General features: G+C 39.2%; 1 protein-coding gene across 1 annotated transcript in view; it reads right to left on the reverse strand.

Annotated features, from left to right (window-relative positions):
• Window positions 1-18952, reverse strand: part of ADAMTS18 (ADAM metallopeptidase with thrombospondin type 1 motif 18) — a 77220-nt gene that overhangs the window by 14383 nt on the left and 43885 nt on the right. The window contains exons 13-18 of the mRNA XM_050311749.1: window positions 15745-15917; window positions 13709-13839; window positions 13447-13570; window positions 12119-12363; window positions 2514-2655; window positions 926-1052 (exon numbers count right to left, since the gene is read on the reverse strand). Of these exons, the coding sequence (XP_050167706.1) occupies window positions 926-1052; window positions 2514-2655; window positions 12119-12363; window positions 13447-13570; window positions 13709-13839; window positions 15745-15917 (942 nt within the window). The remainder of the gene's footprint in view (window positions 1-925; window positions 1053-2513; window positions 2656-12118; window positions 12364-13446; window positions 13571-13708; window positions 13840-15744; window positions 15918-18952) is intronic.

Consider the following 18952-nt stretch of genomic DNA (forward strand, 5'->3'; position numbering starts at 1 on the left):
CTGAAACACTCTCAATTTTCTCAACGTATCACTTTAGAAAATCTCCTGTTCTGGAGTCCAAATGTCTTGTGAGACCTAGTACAGCTTTTGTGATCTTTAATGTAAAATTGAAATAATGCAAAGGTTGCAAAGTCAGGAATCCAAAAGTGAATAAAAAGCAGAAGAAAGATGGCCATTTATATCCCAATCTACCTATTTATATTCTAAGCCACATAATACTGTGTTTAATTATATGAGCACACAACATTTTTTTTTTCAAAAGGACCCCTACTACAGCTACTATAAATCAGTGCAACTCCCTTGGTTTTTAAATTGATTTAGACCAGCTGGATTCTAAGTGCTTATCTATATGTCAGTGTCTTCCTTTGCATCTCACCTTTCTTTCAGAAAATGGGATTGTTCGCATAGGCAATGCCTTCATATTTATTTCTGTGGGCACCAGGAGCACTGCTGACAATTTGTTTGGTTTAGATAGTCCTCTTCTTGCTATCACAATACTCCGTGGGGCATTTTGCCCACAAATCACTAATTACACTTCACAAGGCTCTTTTAACCTAATCTAATATGTGGAATGTGAGTCGTGGGGGCCAGGCTTGCACACAGGGAGTAGCACTTTACTCAGGAAATGGGCTTAGTGATTCAAGATGAGTAAAGGTGGCAGAAGAAGCCCGTGAGCGAGCTGGCTTTGCTCTGTGTCACACTGCTCACCCCAGCACGGTGACAGAGCTCAGCAGGCCCTGCTCAGACATCAGACACACCGACACTGTTATCCTTGGGCAGCAGCCACACCACTCACATCTTTAAACAATCCCTGCTTCACGTTACAGAACACAAAGGGGTTCATCTTGCAGGGAAACAATTCCATGTGCCTGGCACACTCAGGCACAAGGCACAGCCAGCAGGTACAAAAACCCAGAGAACTTACTGTGCTGGGCAGGGACTGGTGTTGCATAGTTTTGTTTCAGTCAAAGGCTTCATCCTTGGGCCACAAAGGGAGGTGTTGACTCGTACACGATGGTCTTCCAAACAAATTGCTTTTGCAGTGATGTGTCCTGTGGAAGCATTAGAAAAAAATTACACTGCAATAAACATTAATTCAAAATGTAAGAGAAACAGCAGTAGGGAACAATTTTAATTAAACAAGCCCAAGCTCATCCTTGGTACGATTCCACTGACTTGTACTAAATAAAATAGGGTTTTATCCAGCAACATGTTTTTAACATTGATTTCCTTCTCTGTATTATTGAAGTCAGATGAAACATTTCAGTTATAAGCAGCATAATTTGCAAAGTCTTCCCCCAGCAAAAATTAGTGATTCTTCAATCCTAATTCTCTGCAGACACTAACAGTGCTTGTTTAGAGCCCTCCTTATGCACTTACAAACTGCAAATAGACATTCTGCACATTTTTTGCAGTATATCTTTACAGACTCCAGAATTCTGCAGGTTCCTGTACCTAAACTCAATCCAGTGTCAGCATCAGGACAGGTTACAGAGAAGACTGCAAATGCCTTAAGAGATGAAGTGATTTTCTAGATTTATCTTTTAACTGAGATCTATCATTCACCTCACACACAGTTCATTTGGCACAGTGAGTCAAATTTGGAAGCACAGTTGTTTCCATCATTTTTATATCCATGCTGTAACCTTTTAAAGGGAAGGAAGAAAATACAGCTGTCATATTTTAGGGCTGCAGTGCTCCTGGTGGGTCTTTCTTCCATAAACCCTTTACTGGGATGCTGTGAAGTCTGACAACACACTGGCAAGATATTCCTGAGTTTCACCTGGATGGGCTATTTTGCCAATACAGGAGAACAACATGGCATTTCCTTCATTACCCAGTTCTGTTATTTGGCATTAAAGACTTCCCACCTGCCAGTTTTCTGCTTTCATTACACCCCAAAATTACTTTCACTGACAGAACATCCAGGATGTAGAAAAAACCAATAGATGGTCTGTGCAAAGCAAGAGGAACATGGTAATAAGAAATCTTTAGCTTATATGGAATTTCAGACTTTGACCTGGCAGCATGAAAATATTAGTAATTAAACAGTGAGAAGATTTGGTGCAACTTTCAGTGAAGGTCTTGATAATATCTTAGTCTTCCGTTGCTCTCCACAGATAGAATAAATTTTCTTCATTTTACCTAATTTACTTCAATTCAGGATCCTTCAATGTTCCCCAACTGCAACTTCAAAGTACGTATTTAATTCCCCCATTACTTCAAAAGCAAGATTATCATACAGATATGGATTGACCTAAACAAAAAAGACTGAGTCATAGTGACATGAATTGAGCCTGGCATGGATTTTTTTTTTTTTTTTTTAACTATAAAGTACAAAGGTACTTCATCTGTGCTCTAAATTGTCAGGTAAAAAAATAAGGACCAGGTGTTCAGTGTAACCCCCTGTATGTATCAATACACATACGCAAAATTAAAGGCAGCTGAAGAGCTTGAGATGCTTTAAAAAAAAATTGAAACAGAGGAGGCTTGGCAATTGGAAAGTTACCTACCACCACCACAGGTAGCTGAGCACTCAGACTGCACTGTCACCCAGGAGTAGCTGTGTTTTCTGACAGATGTCTTGTTTTCAATGTTGGTTTTGGAAAATGTATATTCCCAAGCAATTCCAGGATTTTTGCCTTGTAACAGGATCTATAGAGGGGTATTTGGGGGTTGTTGGAAAAAGGAAGAAAAAAAAAAAAGGAGGGGTTAAAAAGGCATTCTGTCAGTCTGAAGGAAGATGAACTGAACATGATACATACATAATATATGTATTCACACCATGCTTGTGAAAGGTTTTTCAGGATGGCCATCAAAGCAATAAACACCAAAGTGTTGCTTGGACTTACACCTGCTTGTAACAGAGGGGTGCAGAAACACACGATCCTCCTGTGAATCAGGGGGCACCTGACTGGGTTGGTGAAGCAGAAATGCCTTCAGCAGACACTGAATATCACCCAAAGACTCTTGGCACTGCAGTATTTGTGCTGCCCCCGTGCAGCTCTCGGTGCTCTGCTCCTGGCCCTGACCAAGCTGGTCCCTGCACTCACAGGGAACGCACTGGCAGGGGCTGGAGTTTATCCACAGGGGATGGACTCGGGAGAGAACCTGTCCTTGAGTGTCTACAGAGGAGAAAGGATTGGAAAAATCTTCTACTTCATGACTTTAGCATAATGTGTTAGGAAATTTGCAGAAAGTGTGATTACTGACTATAATAACAATCTTTGTCATTCAGCTCAAGAGCCAAGCTCTCAGGGGTGTACTATTTTAGTGGTGAATATATTACAGTTTTCATGCAGGCAACTTTCTAAAATTCACTGTATTCATTTCAAGGCTGAATTATAATCAATGCAAGATGCATGAACATCTGACACATACCTAAATTTGGGGAGAAATTTCTACTTAACGACATTTATTTTAGAAACATTTTGGCAGCAAAGTGCATTTATATTCATACCTAATAGAAACACTGCAACAGTTTACAGTTACAGAGCTCTAATAAGTTTTAATTCTTCACTAATATGGATCTTGTCATACTAATATAAAGAGCAGGTGCAGTTAACCTCAGTGCCTAAATATGCTTTTTGATAAGCATTAGCATTTCAAGTATAATTCAAGTCTGTGTTAATGATTACCATTCAAAACATTAATAATCAGTTCAGTTCACATGACGTCTGACCTGAGCACTTCAGCAATCCGTATAAGTAGAACTGATCTCTGTATAGACTGATTTCATAAAATAGCAACAAACTCGCATTTATGTTGTTTAAGACACAGGAATATAATAACATTTTGAAATGTAGCCATGGGTTTTAAAGTATTCTGAAAATGTACCTATTGGAAACCAGAAATTGCCCATGACAGCGAAAATTCAGACCAAATTTACATGACCTCCAGCTCAATAATGTTGAACACATGAAGGATCTGGACTGCATACTGTTTACCTTTCTAGAAAAAAGAGATATGGATGCTGTATTTTCCATTTTTAGTAGCCAAAGATTTTGTTTCAGTCAGGGAACCTCAACAATGATCCAGACTGAGAATACAGCAATGTGTGGTTCTGTGCCCTTGTTGCTGTACTTGGTTCAAACCATTCCCAAGTGTAACTTTGTTCAGGTGCTTTCTTTTTCCCTTGAATATTCATCACTATCTGATGTAAATGTTTTATAAGATTTAACAGCCCCTTCACATGAAGGAAAACATCTCTTCTATATAAATGGTTTTTTTCAGAAAGCTATCTGAGTGCCGATAGCAAAAAGTCCAACTTTGTTAAAACAGCTTTTCCACAGTCACTTTGAATCTTGAACCCCAAGTCCGTGGGCATTAGAGTTTCCAGGTAAAACAGGGTGCAATAACCTGTTTACCCAACTGTTCTTCTCTCAAGGACAAACTGAGACAAGTATCTAAAGTGTAAAGTTTCAGAACACGTGCTTCAGAAAAAAATGGGGGGTGTTAACTCTAGTAAGAGTTGCGCCCTGGAAAACTATTCTTCAGCTAAAACAATTGATTTTTCTTACAGACCAGACCTCAAAATTCTTCAATTTGCTTTTACTCATCCGAAGGTCCTACGAGTTCAAGGTATTAGCACAAATCTCAGCATCTTAGGCAGCCAGAAACACTTTCTCCCATTTCAGTAGGTGCTCTGTGTTCCTTCAAGTGCAGAGACTGAAATTCTGTCTGGCCTTTTAATAAGCAGTGTCAAAAGAGGAGGAGGTTTTGTCCACACCGCAAAACCTCATGTAAAGGTTAGTCCTCATCTCATTTCATTCTGACAACCATCATAAAACTGTGCTGTGTCAGTGGCCAAAAACCCAGTAAAGTTAAAAACCTTTCTAATAAAAATATCTTGAAGCATTAGACTGAACATTTGTCTTCTGAAAGTGCTCGTTATTTTGTGACAGCAGGGGCAAGGAACAGAACGAATGCATCCCAAACACGGAATCCAGAACAGGAGAGAGGGAGGATGAGAAGGTAAAATGGCAAAAAGTTTTACTCCTGTTAAAACTTTTTTCCTGGTGCTTCACCTGAGTGTAGGGAATGAAGAGGAAATGATCTTGGACGAGTCAGAACAAGACACATCAGTATCTATGACTTCAGAGAACAACCACACAGTGGTGTAAGGAACTCCAGCTGGGCGAGTGCCTGGGGGGTAAGCCCTGGCAAGTTGGGCCATATGCATTTAAAGACCTTGGGATACACCCCCTCCTTGCACACTGGGAAATAGCCACAGTTATAACAGGCAGGTGAAGGGAACTTCCTCTCCGTTTCCTGGCTGGCAGCCAAAGCTGGAGCCCCTTCCCACCCAGCAGACCACAAGAGGGAATGTTTACCAAGCAAGAGCTGCACCACAGTCAGGTGTCTGTCCTCCTGCATCATCCCAGCTATGTAGAATGAGGGCAAAATCAAACTATGGAATAGCACTGGAAACAAAATATTGCAGGGCACAAACCCGTATGTTTTAAAGTCCCTGGAACTCAGCTGAAAAATAGTATACGTATAATGTTCAACCAGGTTTTCATCAGGAATGCAATACTTTTGCAAAGTTGCAATTTTGCCAAAGTAACGAGCATATAAAAAGTTTTCTATCGTATTTTCAAACATTCATTATAAAGCCCTTTCTTAACAACCCAATAACTGAAGTCTGCATATTCAGCCAAGTTATCAGACCTACAAATTTGGAAAGACCTCCAGTGCTAGTCTACTTAACTGGATGCATTCCAGCATCTTTTCAGCCAACTGGCATTTGCTCCCAAATTTACAGCTGGCAAACAACCTCCTTAAACATTTCCAGTTCCTCAATAGAACTGTTTAATGTCTACCTTTAACACACCAACCACCTGACTTCAGACACAACACTCAGCAGCTCTGACCGCAGGGCGCAGAGTTATAAAATTTACAGCTTCTTGAGTTGGAAAACCACAGGCTCTAGGGCTGGAATCTGCCGGATCTATCCCGAAGAAAAAGAACTGTGGCTTTTGCTTAGGGCACAAAATGTTAAAACAATGGATAAATTGAACTCTCCTGAGTAAAGAACCTTTTCCTTTTGCTGCTAATTTTGATGTGAGAGCTAAACCAATAAATTCCCCAAACTAGCTGTGCATCTGCTCCTTTGTTTGAGATTTTATTTTTTTTCCCATGGCCATCCTCAGTCTCCAGTACAATACCTCTCTTTTGCAGGCAGATTTTTAAAGAGTCTACCCACGTTGCTTTGTTATGATTGACTCAGTGGCTGTCAGGGTTTTTTACTCTAAGATGTGTATGGGAAGTTACTTGCAACAGGCTGAATTAAGAGAGCTTAATTTACACAAGCTAAACTCCTCCTTCTTCCACAATATTTTGTCCAGTGCATAGATAGGAAAGCATACTAATGCCTGGCTTGTAACAAGCCTAAAAAAGACTCATTAGGTCTGTGGAGGACTAACAGACATTTACAAATCACTTATTAAGTGAAGATGAGCACAGAGAAAAAATCCAGGTAAAGGACCATTTTCAGCTGCACACACTCTGCACGAGCCCAACTTACAAAATGGGCATGAGCCCAAACTTTGAATCCCAGCATCCATGGGAGCTTTTATCCATGTCTTCAAATTGCAGCTGCACTTCCTGGGTCACTCCCATGCTTTGTAAGTCTTTGATAATTTCTTTAGGGGGATGTAGCACGTTAATCTATCTGCATGAGGGCAGATGGAGAAGTCTGTGTGGAAGAAAAGTGCCTGGTGTGCTCTGCTTGAGACCTGCACCTTTCATCCCCTGTGGATGTACAACGCTGTTCAATAAATATTGCAACATCCAACATCCTAAGCCAGGTTCCAATTTCTCTGCTCCATCAAGATTAATTCCATTGACTTCTCTGAATTTACTCTGGTTTCAGTAGGATAAATCTAAGCATGCAGCATATGGTGCTGGTGGGAAACTGCTTAAAACAAGTTTTAAAACAAGACCATTGTCTTGAATGGGCACTTATTGGATGGAGGCCTTGACAGTGGCTAATACCAGGGCTTCAAAGGAAAGTGAGAGAACACCTGTTTGGAAAGCAGTAAAGGAAGAATTAGCCATTGAGTACTTAAGCCAAACCTTAAAACAAAAGGGGTTTTATCTCTTCAATATTTCTAAAGTTACTTTAAACACAATCCTAACTAAAAGCTTATGACAAACTACTGTTTTTCAAGTCCACTAAGGTCATTGAAAGGAAAAAAAAAAAAAAAAAAGAATGATCCTTGAAAGGTCCTACATGATCTCATTTCTACTTCAGCTGTTTCAAATTTATCTTCGTTGTTATAGTGTCTCCATTTTTTCACTGTTCACATGCTAAATGTACAACCTTCAGGGACACTGTCCAGCTAAACTCTCCTCACTACAGGAGAACCCTTTTATCCATTGTATTGCATCAACATCTGTATCTTATAAGCACATCTTAGTTCTCTTTAGCCTACTTTCTCTTTAGGGGAAATCAGTACAAATTTATCATCTAGTAGCTAATAATAAATGTAATCCTTTATAACTGCAACTTGGCTTTCTCCCAGCGGCAGCTACATCATCAGTAAAGCCATTCCACCTGGCCTCCTTTCTCCTGTTTTCCCCTATTGATAAAGAGGAAGTGATGTCCTGGATTTAATTAGACATATTCCTGCCTTGAAGCTCCATTCACCTTCTCTTCCCATGCCTCTTTACAAAGCATCGTTTTCATCTGTTACTTACTGATGTCAAAATAAACTCTCTTTTATTTCCACAAAGATTTCGCAATTTCTTGATTCAGCAAGATTGAGGTCAACTTCAGTGAGGATACTGATCCTGTCTCACCTGGAAAACTTTACAGTGCTTTCTCAAATTATATTTGACTTCTCAAATCAGTCAATTCTTCATTTGTTTACTGATAGCATGGAAAACCGAATTATAAAACTCCTGTGTTTTTAAGTCAGTTCATCAATCCCTGGCCATGCAGAGTTTCTCATGCCCACGTAATAGTTCAGGTTCTTTTGCTCTTTCAGAATCTTTCACAGGATTTGAGTGAGTTCTGGAGGGTGAATATTTCACCAAATATCACAACCCACAAGTGAGTTCTGCGTTCTGTAGTGACAGAGTCCTGTGATGGCAATGTCCTTCACCTCTGCCAGCCTCATCTCCAAAGGATTTTGGTGCCCACTGGCAGCCCTTGTTTGCAAAGCTAGATAAATGAGTGATAAATATACTGATTGTTTCTCCCCAACTTAAATATATTTCAGTTAACAGAAAAACACTGGCAAGCTCTTGAAACTTGAAGTGCTGACCTTGGATTACCTAAACCCAAATGAGCTGAATATATGCAACTACATTAAAAAAAAATTCCAGCATATTTTTATTTAAGATGAGATAAATATGCTAGAGAAACCGTATTTTAAAAAACTGGTATAAAGTTCTCATCCTAGATTAGCATCTATCATATTTCTACCCCTCTGACCACTGATTGTTATTTCATGTAATCTAAATTGGGCCATTTCAGGAACTGCCTCCTGAATCCATGAATATTTTTCTTTTCAGCTCTTACTGGTTTATAAATACCCACAATCACCAAAGCACCACTAATATTAACTTCAGAGGGGCACTGATCCACCAGTTCTGAAGGACAGCATTTTATTGGTTTTCCCGTTGCTTCCATGTATGAAATGAATTCCTGAACAATCCAGAAAGGATCCTGATGAATCCTAAAATCTCATCATGCATTTACCCTTCCAGTACTTGTGCTCAGGAAATACTAGTCATACATATTTAATTCCACATTCACTTCACAATGTTCTCCTCCTCCTCTTCTGAAAATATTTGGCCACTATAATTTGTACTTTTTCTCCCACAACCCAGTTAAATTACAGATTCACTGTCCTCTGTCCTTTCTGGTATGACCCATTTCCATAATTACATACATTTAATATACACAAATATATATAAATATATGTATGTGCTGGGGACGGGGTTTTGTGAAATTCTAGGGTAAGTAAGAAAAGCACTTTATATGTCTTTTTCTTGTCTCTAACCCATTTTTGAACAGTGTTGAGGACTTGAAAGTCTGATTAAATGATACGTGCTCAGCTGAACTATTGAAAAGCCTGATAGAAAAGCAGATGCTCAGGAACATACTGTACAAGAAAACAGAAATACAAACCACTTCACAGGACTGCAAGGCTGAACTTGTGGTATGCAAGACAATAGGGAATTTAAAGATTTTTTTTCTTTCTTGTTTGCATCTCCTCCTTCTCTCTTAACACACGCTTCAGATGTCTCTTTCAAGAAGATATTTTGGAGAATGACTGCATTTCAAAGCAAGTGATTGCCTTGAGCACAGACTTGCCAGACCTGTCTGGTCCCATCCTCTGCTGGGAATGTTGCTCCGAGGACGTGCATAACCTGAGCTTTCTGGATACACACAGAGTGGTTTGCATGCAGAAACCAAGCAGAAAACCTGAGCCGTTTGAGTCACCACACGAATGTGCAGAGAAATTATAACTATAGAATGAAACGGGCACAAGCTGTGCTAATCTGTCTTTCAGTCATAGTGGAATAGCAACAAATACAGCTACAAAACCTTGTGTTTTCTGCCCACCCAAATTATAAAAGTTCCTGTATTTATACATGCAATTTATTTACTCAAAACCTGCAGTGTGCATTTTTACAAGGGCTCACACTGAAGTATTCTGGAAAAAAAAAAAGTAAATCAACAAACCCAATCTAGAAAAGAGGTATTAAATATCATTTGAATACAACCTAATTACAAAATGAAGAAAAAGAATCTAAAGATTACAGGAAGAAGTTGAGGTCCAAACCCTGGAAAACCTTATCTTATCAAAACCCTAATTGAATAAAAAAATTGCTGGCATGACTTTTCCCGTATGCTTCTTTGAAAATTACAGATGAGATAAAAATGAAAACAAAGCTACACTGTAGTATGCTTAAACACTCCTTTTTTCAGCCTTCTATCAGTTTCTTGTATTTATAGTGGAAGTAGGGTTTGTTTCATTATTACTGCTCCAAGCAGATCTTCAGCAATATGTGTGTTTTCTCATCAAAGTATATTTTCTTCAGTTTTCATTGGCATTTTTGAACCTTAGAGTTACTGGTAAATCATAATTAATGCAGATCTCTGAATACAAAATTTTGCCTTTTTTTTTTTTTTCAAAGTTCAGCTTGTTGAATGTTGCTTAAATTATTAAAAGGGAAAAAAGTCCTTAACTGCAGTTCACAGATATGTGTAATTGGGGAATACATAACAGTAACATTTTCAGTCATTAGAATTCCCAGCTACCAATGCCAGTGGTGTAGGTATTTCAATAAAAATACAAGGGAAGCTTAAATAAGCTCTGAAAGGAGAAACAGCCTCCAGTTAAATGTTACATCTTAATAAAACTGTTTAGCATAATTTGATAGGATGAAAATAGAACTGTTATTTGGCATTAAAATTTTTTTCTTTAATCTTTATTCTGCAAAGTATGTGCAGAATATGCAGCCAAGTCGTCTTGCAGGAGATTTATTATTCATACTTTAGCTCCATAATAATACAGCTCTCAAACCTACTTTGTGTTATGACAAATAAGATTCCTGAGAGCTCAGCTTAACATTTCACAGTATTTGTAAGTGTGGTTGTTTCTTTGGTGTAAGGCTGTTTTAGAGATGATTTGCAGTCAGGGGAGCATGTCTGTGACTTTCAGACCAAACTCTTCCCTGGACTAAAGGAAGATCCCTGTTATCACACATACCCAAAATGAAATGCCTTCAATGGAGAAAAATGTTTTAAAAAGGCATTGAGAGTTATGATGGCAATTTGTGAAAATACACAGCCTTAACCCATGTCAAACTGTCCCTTCTAAAACATGTGTTCACCCTGAAGTGCTTTAACATGTGTTCATGGTCCGTGGCCCTCAGTGGCTCTTAAAGCCACGTTTAAGTGCATTACTCAGTCAGTATGAATAACAGTAAAGCTCTTCAGCATTCCAAATAAACACTTTACTGGATACTTGTGAAAGTTTATGTAATCCTTGAAGAATATATTTCATGTCACAGTCTGTGCTTGCTCTCTCTCTTGGTTCAACAGAACCAAGCTGGGCAAGGAGGTGGGATGGAGAGCTCTGGGCTCCCTGCTGAGTCTGCAGGGAGTGGATTTCAGTGACAGGAATATGGGATGGGGGGAAGGACTGCAGGATGCTGCCTCAGAGGGGGTACAGCACTCACTCCCCTGCTCCCCAGATACACTACACTGACCTGAGTATTGCTGGAAGGTGTGGGAAGGAACCAAATCCCTTCTGGAGAGGGCTCCTTCCTTCTCACAGGGAAGGAAGGATTCATCAAAGCAGACATAATAGCTGAGTTACAAAGCCAAAGACCTGTCAGAGGTTTCTAACAAAGCAGGCAAACCAACAGAGCTAACAGGGAGCAAAGACTTCCGATGATTCAGCCAGAAATGGACCCTCAGATGATCTGATGCATTTTAAAAGAAAATACAGTAAAGTAAACCAATGCAGGAAGAGATTATCCTTAGAACAGCAGCAGTGTTGGCCAATTTCAAAACTGTACAACTGGAACAAACGATGTAAGTACCAAATTTCCTTCCTACTAACTACAGTTTCCACACAGGACATCTGGCAGACAAAGCAGGTGATTCAAATTTGATTGTGAGATAAACATATATAATAAGACAACTGAATCAACAGAAATTCTACAGGAAACTATGTGTGGTACTTTGATTGTGTTCCAAGGTGGATGTGAAAACGGTTCCATGCACCTGCAGTTTCAGAAGCATTATCTGAACCTGTTACCACTGAGTTGTTGACATAATGTTACATTTAATTTTTACATGTATGGGATGCATTTATAATCTCTATCACCATCGTGCAGCAACTGAGAAATGATGCTGTATGGTGAGTTTTATGCCCTTTCCTTTTCCCTGAGTCTGTGACAGTTTACTAAACTCCAGACGTTGATAAAGTAGTGAAAGGCCTTTCAATCCAGCAGGACCACACAATTAAGTCTGAATGCTATCGTGACTCAACACTATTCTTTAATCTTGCTGAGAGCTCCAGTGCAGAGCTCCAGCTGTCGTTACTAATTCTGTAATGGACATCAGGGGAAGAATAAACAGAAGAAATCTTACTTCAAAGACCAGCGTCTCATTAGTCGGTCCCGCTGCATAGAGACTCTCTGGATGGTTAAAGGAGCGTTGATAATCAAAAACTGTCCCAGCAAAAGGGAACTTTCCTGGCCAGTCAATTGTCCAGTCCCCTGTCAGATAGTACTTTTTCCCCAGGTTTCTGACTGCAAGGTAGCTGGTGGAGATCTGCATCTCCTGGAGATGGATGCTGCGCGCTCCGGCCGGGACCGTCACCACCGTGTAGTAGTCTGGAAGCAAAGAAGTAAGCAACATGTTTGCAGCTGTCACACAGACAGAGATGGCTTATCACCTTTGAGCCAATCTGAAATTACTGCAGTTTAATTAAGACAGCTGTTCTGATCCACCAAGATTTCACAAGGAAAAACTGGTTTTGATTTTAACCCCGCTACGTTATGGAGCCTGTGATCAGAGTAACTCTGAGGTATGTCAATCCCTGAAATTTTTCTTTGTGATTAAAGACAAGAAGAAGCAAGTTCACCTCAGAAAAATGCAGAACACACTAACGGTGGCTCCACTGTAACTGTTTTACCAAGTTTTCTTGGTAGTTCCCTACAGCAGTTGGAAGCTATACTTCCATCATGGACAAGGGCTGTGAGGTGAGATGCACTGGGATGTACAGAGCCTTCACAAACCCCTGGATACCACAGGATCTCCCTGTTGCCAGCCAGTGCTCTATTACTACATCCTTACCAATTTCCTGGCTTATATTACTGCAGTATTGACATATCTTATCATCAGCAACAAATGTACTCTCGAAATGCCCCCTGGGTACAGAAATCTTGTCTTCATTTTATGCCTGAGAAACTGCAGGACAGTGACATTATTTCCCAAGAAGCCTGTGACAGTTCCACTAAAGAAATGTCCACCTCCCAGTGACTGGATCTTCCACTGAATCAGCTGGACAGCTTCCAGCCAACTTAATTTGAAAATAGACACAGAAATACTGTCATGTTTGGCATTATGCTCTGAATTGCTTTTTATATGCTCTACAGTCCCATTCCAGTCAGAGCTGCTGACAGCTATTTTTTTACTTGTCTGAATACTAAAATCTCTTTTAAGAGGAAATTCACACGTTCAGGGAAAATGTGGCTTAAGCAACAGGAGGAATGCTCAACTGACCAAGACTTATGCTCATAGCTTTTGTGTTACCAAGAAACAGGAGAAATGTGAACTCTCCTCTCACTCTCCCTGTGATTTTCAGTTCACATCTGGACCCTCAGCCACTGCCCAAATGAGCAAGGAGTCAAATATATTACATGTGGATAGAGCAGAGCTATGAGTTGATGATCATGTGGAACAGTTTTCCTTACCATTAGCTTTGTGCTGGATCAAGTATTGGCCTTTAAAGAACTTGCACGTTGAATTATCTCCTTTACAAACTCCACAAGCATCCAATACAGCTTTGGAACCAAGTCCATGATCACACCCTACTTGCTGCAACCAAAAGGCACAAGTGAAGGACTCAGACACAAGGGAATTTGAAGAAACAGCTGCATTTTCCATAAAGGAGTCAACTGCCCACTTAAAAAAAAAATAGACAATAGGATTGTAAGAAACTTAATTTTATCTTACTTCACATATTCCATCAATACAAACATCAAAATTATTTGGAGAACACAGGGTTCCATCCTTCACTTTGCTGGACATTGCGAAGAAAAAGTCAAAGTCTTCAGCTGTGCAGTACAATTTACATCTGTCTTCCTCTGGGGAAAAACAAACAAACAGAAAAGGACAAGGAAGCATTAGCAGACCTGCAGCACAGTTTCAAAGGGGGAAAAAAAGCACCTTGCTATTGTTTCTTCCTGAATCCTAAAGGACATGCTACAAGGATTAATTGTGCATGGTGACATCTCAGGACACCAAGATGGGCAGAAATAGAATTAAATAGAGTGGCTTATATTATGCTATATATTATATTATATTATATGCTATGCACAAATGGGTTTGCTTGTCTGCACACAGAACCAAGAATCCAAACCCAGCTTAAAAACATGCACATCGCCTCAGCTCTGCTGCTGGGCCCGGATTTCAGTTCCACAGGTTCAAACGGAATTTTTATTAGGAGAAATGGGAGACTGTAATAATTTTATTTGAAGTTTAGTTAAAATTTGGAAAAGGTATAACATGGTAAAATAGTCAGCTGAAAATTTTCAGCTGAAAGCTAGGACTGAGGCCAGATTTCCCCCTAATAAAAGCATTTTTCCTCCAGCAAATCCCAGCCATTGTCAAATTTCTTCTTACACGTGGATGGTCTGTTAGGTTTATAAAGGGCTGGTTAATTCTGCACAGACAAAACCAGTCATGCAATTGTAAATATTATCACAATTTTAATACAAATAGTAACTGCGACAAATAAAAAGCACAACTAAGTTTTGAATAACATGAAACTGGATTCAAAATAGTATCTTTTTATTCTTGAGTCAGCAGCTGGATTTCCAATAGCCCTTTCTAGAGAGGAAAAGCACCTGTAACAATTCTGAAAACCAGCTCATGTTTTCGGGTCTATAAATGCAGATCTCAGGGGAGATTTTTAAAGCAGCTAAGAGAGTAAGGAGAGGCATTTTCAAGTTCAGAGTCAGTTGGGGACACCTTGCTTTGGAAAATTACACATATTGTCCCTAATTTTAAGCTCCTTTTACGAAATGCAGCCCCCACCTTTAAAACCAGTGTAGGCCACCTTTATTTCTATTAAACAAGATATATTATTCTGCCTATTATACAACATCCACTGTTACATGCTGTGAAATGTTCACATTGGCTGTTTGGACACAGGTTTCTAAACACCCACAAAACTGTCTGCAAAGACTTTTGGAAACAATATAATCAGGCTATGAATGAAAGTTCCATGTACATGTATGTGTATATATATTTAATTATGTACTTATTATCACCAAAAGCAAATTTGTACAGGTGCTTAAACAAAGCAGCTACAATGTGATATAATCCACACACTTTTATTCAAGTATTTGCAGCTACATATTGGGCTTTCAGACTGGAGAAAACGTTTGTTTTCTCTGATAAAAGCAAATATTGATTCAAAATACCCACAAATTAAGATGCATAAAGTAAAAATAAACTTGCTTGCACAAAGAAGAATAAATAGTTATTGAGATCTGAACTTGATAAAGATCTCTTAGTAAAAGATGACTTTAAAAAAATGTATGCCAGTACATTGTTTGTTTTTCCACTTGCCATGGGACTACACCAGAAGAAAAGTCAAAAGGTTGACTTACTGTTACGTTTCGAAATCTGAGAACATTCCAAAGGAAGGAAGATTCTGGTGGTGCTATTGTGGAAGCTTACATTTCCCATGCTGAAAAACCCATGGAAATTGTTTTGGTTGGGTTTCAGATTAACCAATATAATATAAAATGAAAGAGGGGAGCAGCAACAGCCAGGGAGTCACTCTGAGGACAAGGATCAGGATTCACAACCCAAATCAGTTCTGCTTGTCTATACAGGATCACACAGGAGGCTGGATTCAGCTCTGCTGGAAAGCAAACACATCCCAAACAAACCAACTGACTGTGTGTTTGCTTACATGGGGTGATATTTGCCCAAAGAACACGGGTGAATTCGAGCTCCCTGTGACTGTGTGGCATAATTACCTTCCACTTTGGTGTATGGCTTCCACTTGTAGTACCAGCCCCGGAAAGGTTTGCTGTTGTACTCTGCACACTGCTGGGCACGGAAGTCCAGGCTGTTTGCTGGGCAGGGCTGGTTGTTACACAGCTGATAAACACGACTGGAACCCTGGCAGAATTTGCCACCATACTGTGGCCTTAAAAAAAAAAAAAAAAAAAACAAAAAACAAACAAAAAAAACCCAAACAAACAAACAAAAGAGAGAAAAAAGTGATTTTGCAAAATGTCCTTTTTGTGTGATTGGCATGTTACACGTGTATGAGAATACAAAGAACAGGATTGGATGGACTGTCCTGGGAGATCAGTATTTCTTACATGGGCCATTAATTTTCATGGTTCCTAAAACGAAGCAAAGCAGTTGCCATGAATTATCTCCTTGGATCACTGCAAACTCAGCAAAGATGCAACCATTGAGGTGAGTCATGTTTTCAGTAATTTAAATTTATAGGGCTATTTGGTATTGGCCTGGTTCAATCTTGTTATAGAGCTATTTTTACTCTGCTGTAACCCAGGAACATGTGCAAAGAATTACCTACTGCAATTAGAGTTAATAAAGAATAACATAACACTGATCAAACACAAAGAGAAGGAATGATTACATTTGCTTGTTCATTTCTTTTGTAAATTGTTTTGAAAAAATGTGCTTTTAAACAGGGGAAACAAGGACTGTGCATCCTGCTTTAGGAAAATGTTGGAATTCAGGGATAATTTTAAACATGTCACATCCACTTCAGCAAACCTTACCTGGATATTTCCCTTCATTCTGGACAGAATGGAAAGAGCATATTCTATTACTTTGCTAGTATCTTACATTATCAGAACACTAGTTTTTTAACTCTTTGGTCTGTGCATGGGCATTGTGAAACAATGCAAAATGCAAGAGTAGCTCTTTTTAACTCGGGAATTCACTGATGTCATTTGTGCAGTTTCACAGTGCTCAGATACCCATCTGCAAGTCCTGAACCAAATCTTCTAAACATCAGGTTCTAAGAACTGCTCGTTGTATTATACGACTCTTGCATCAAGTGAAAAGAAATGTACCAAAGCTGCACCAGCACTCATTTATATACTGATTTTTTAAACATTAGGGAGCATACATATTTGGAAGGCAAGCTATAAACTTCCATGGACAACTAGCCCATATTACACAGGAGTTAAGGAAAAAACCCTAGAATAATATAAAAGATACTGAAAAACAGTAATATATTAACAAACAATATAAATTTAAAATAATAATAGTATAAAAGACACAGTTGCAACATATTGTTTGTTTAAATCCCTAAAGACTATTCCCCACATCCAAGTATCCCATGCAACTCTCCTGACATGGTCATGCCTGGAGTAACGTGGAGACAGTTCAGTGGAACATGGAGGAGAAAATCCAGGTGCTTCTTCTGTTTGCTTTGTTATAAATCCTAACCCTCTTATGTCTAACTCTCTAACCAAGCTGGGACTTGCTTTTTTATGTTTTGAATTGGCTGTGAATACCCAATATCTGCCTCTTCCAGAATTCTGGAAAGAAAAAGCAGCCTTTCAGAGGAAGAGATGGAAACCCACCTGCTGCTGTACTTAAAACTGGGTTAAAGCAAAATGTGCCGGGGGAAAAAAACCCCTCAACTTCCAGTGATTTTTCTTGAGGCCACCTGCTAGCTACTGACAATGGGTATAATGGTGAAAGTCTTAAAGTCAAATTTTCTGTCCTAGCTGGTGTCGATTCAGTCTGTGAAGGGTAGGGAGGATACGGAACATCAGTGAAGTCAGGGAGTATTTATGTTGACTTTGTGCAATTGGTGAGAGCTCTGAGTTAAGGCAGTCAAACCCTTGGGTCCTGACTCAAGTCTCTACAGACTTTCTTTATAGCTTCAGCACATGCATGATTTTTGAACTCCTTCAGCCTCAGAGAACAAATCTGCTCCAGTGTAAGGAAAAGAAGCAGCCCCTTTCCAAGTAAATGGCACCAAACAAGCAATATAATAGAATTATTTATGGCTTGATTGTGATTTCTAGCTGCACTCTTGCATTTGAGGATGGGATAAAATTTCCTCAAACTAGGAGAGCTCTGAAAGAGGCATTCTGTTTCCTAGATCTGTTACAGCATTTTAATATTACAGTACACTCCCATTACTGAAACTGTTGGCTAGAGAAGATGGAAACTTCCCCACCTTCATTTTTATAAACAAGATGTCAGTAAGAGTTAAGTAATTCACAGGAAACTAGATGGAGATCTACAGACCCAAATTTCTGAGAAAAGACTATTATCTACACGGACAAAATCACAATTTTTGGAGGGTGTTTCTATCACCAGTAGATTTTGAGTTGACAGCCTCCAGAAACTGTTCATGCAGCCATCCTTACAATGGAATGCCTTGCACAGGGAGGGTATTCCAATACTTCTACAGTGGTACAGTGCTCCTAATCCAGACAGAGCCTAAAGCTTTATCCCTTTGTGACCTCCCCAGTGCTGGCATGTACAGGTTGACATGCATGAGGCCTCGCTGAGGATAACTGGAAAAGGGAGAAATTTGGTGAGAAAGGCCAGCAAAAAAACCACCAATCGCCAAAAAAGGATTTGGAAAAGGACTATAAGTGCAAAGATGTAAATAATCATATAAGATTCAACTAATAAAATGCTACAAGAGTATCTTAAATTAATCCTGTAGTGTCCTTCTGAGGACAGATTTTATCTGATATGATATTCACTGAATGCAACACAGAGAGTGAGAAATCCTGGAATTAATCCGATCAAGGGAAGCATTTTATGTAATACCAAAGGAATTGAGACTCCAAAATTCTGGACTCCCATTTTTTTCATGTTTTGTAATCATTTAAATTCAAGTAAGAACAATTCTTCTCATATTGTGGCTGTTTTGCGATAGTATCACAAAGCTACTTCATTCTGCATTAATCTGAAAGGTCCACAAGGTCTTTCAGAGTCTTCATTTTTCAGAAGCATTTTAAATGGCATCATTACTTTGCATCAGTTTACATCTGCATTGTCTGTAATCACTGTTACAGATATTATACCCAAAAGAGTGTTCAAGCAGTTTTGATTGCATACATGCCTATAACTCCATTCTGCTCTTGCTGAACAATGCACTATTGTGAAGTGGTAGGATGCAGTCCCACAGATATGATTTAGGTATTAATTTAAATCTCTCAGGCACTCTTCAGG

This window comes from Myiozetetes cayanensis, unplaced genomic scaffold (assembly GCF_022539395.1).
Source record: "Myiozetetes cayanensis isolate MyiCay16 unplaced genomic scaffold, myiCay2020 scf16, whole genome shotgun sequence".
NCBI lineage: Eukaryota > Metazoa > Chordata > Aves > Passeriformes > Tyrannidae > Myiozetetes > Myiozetetes cayanensis.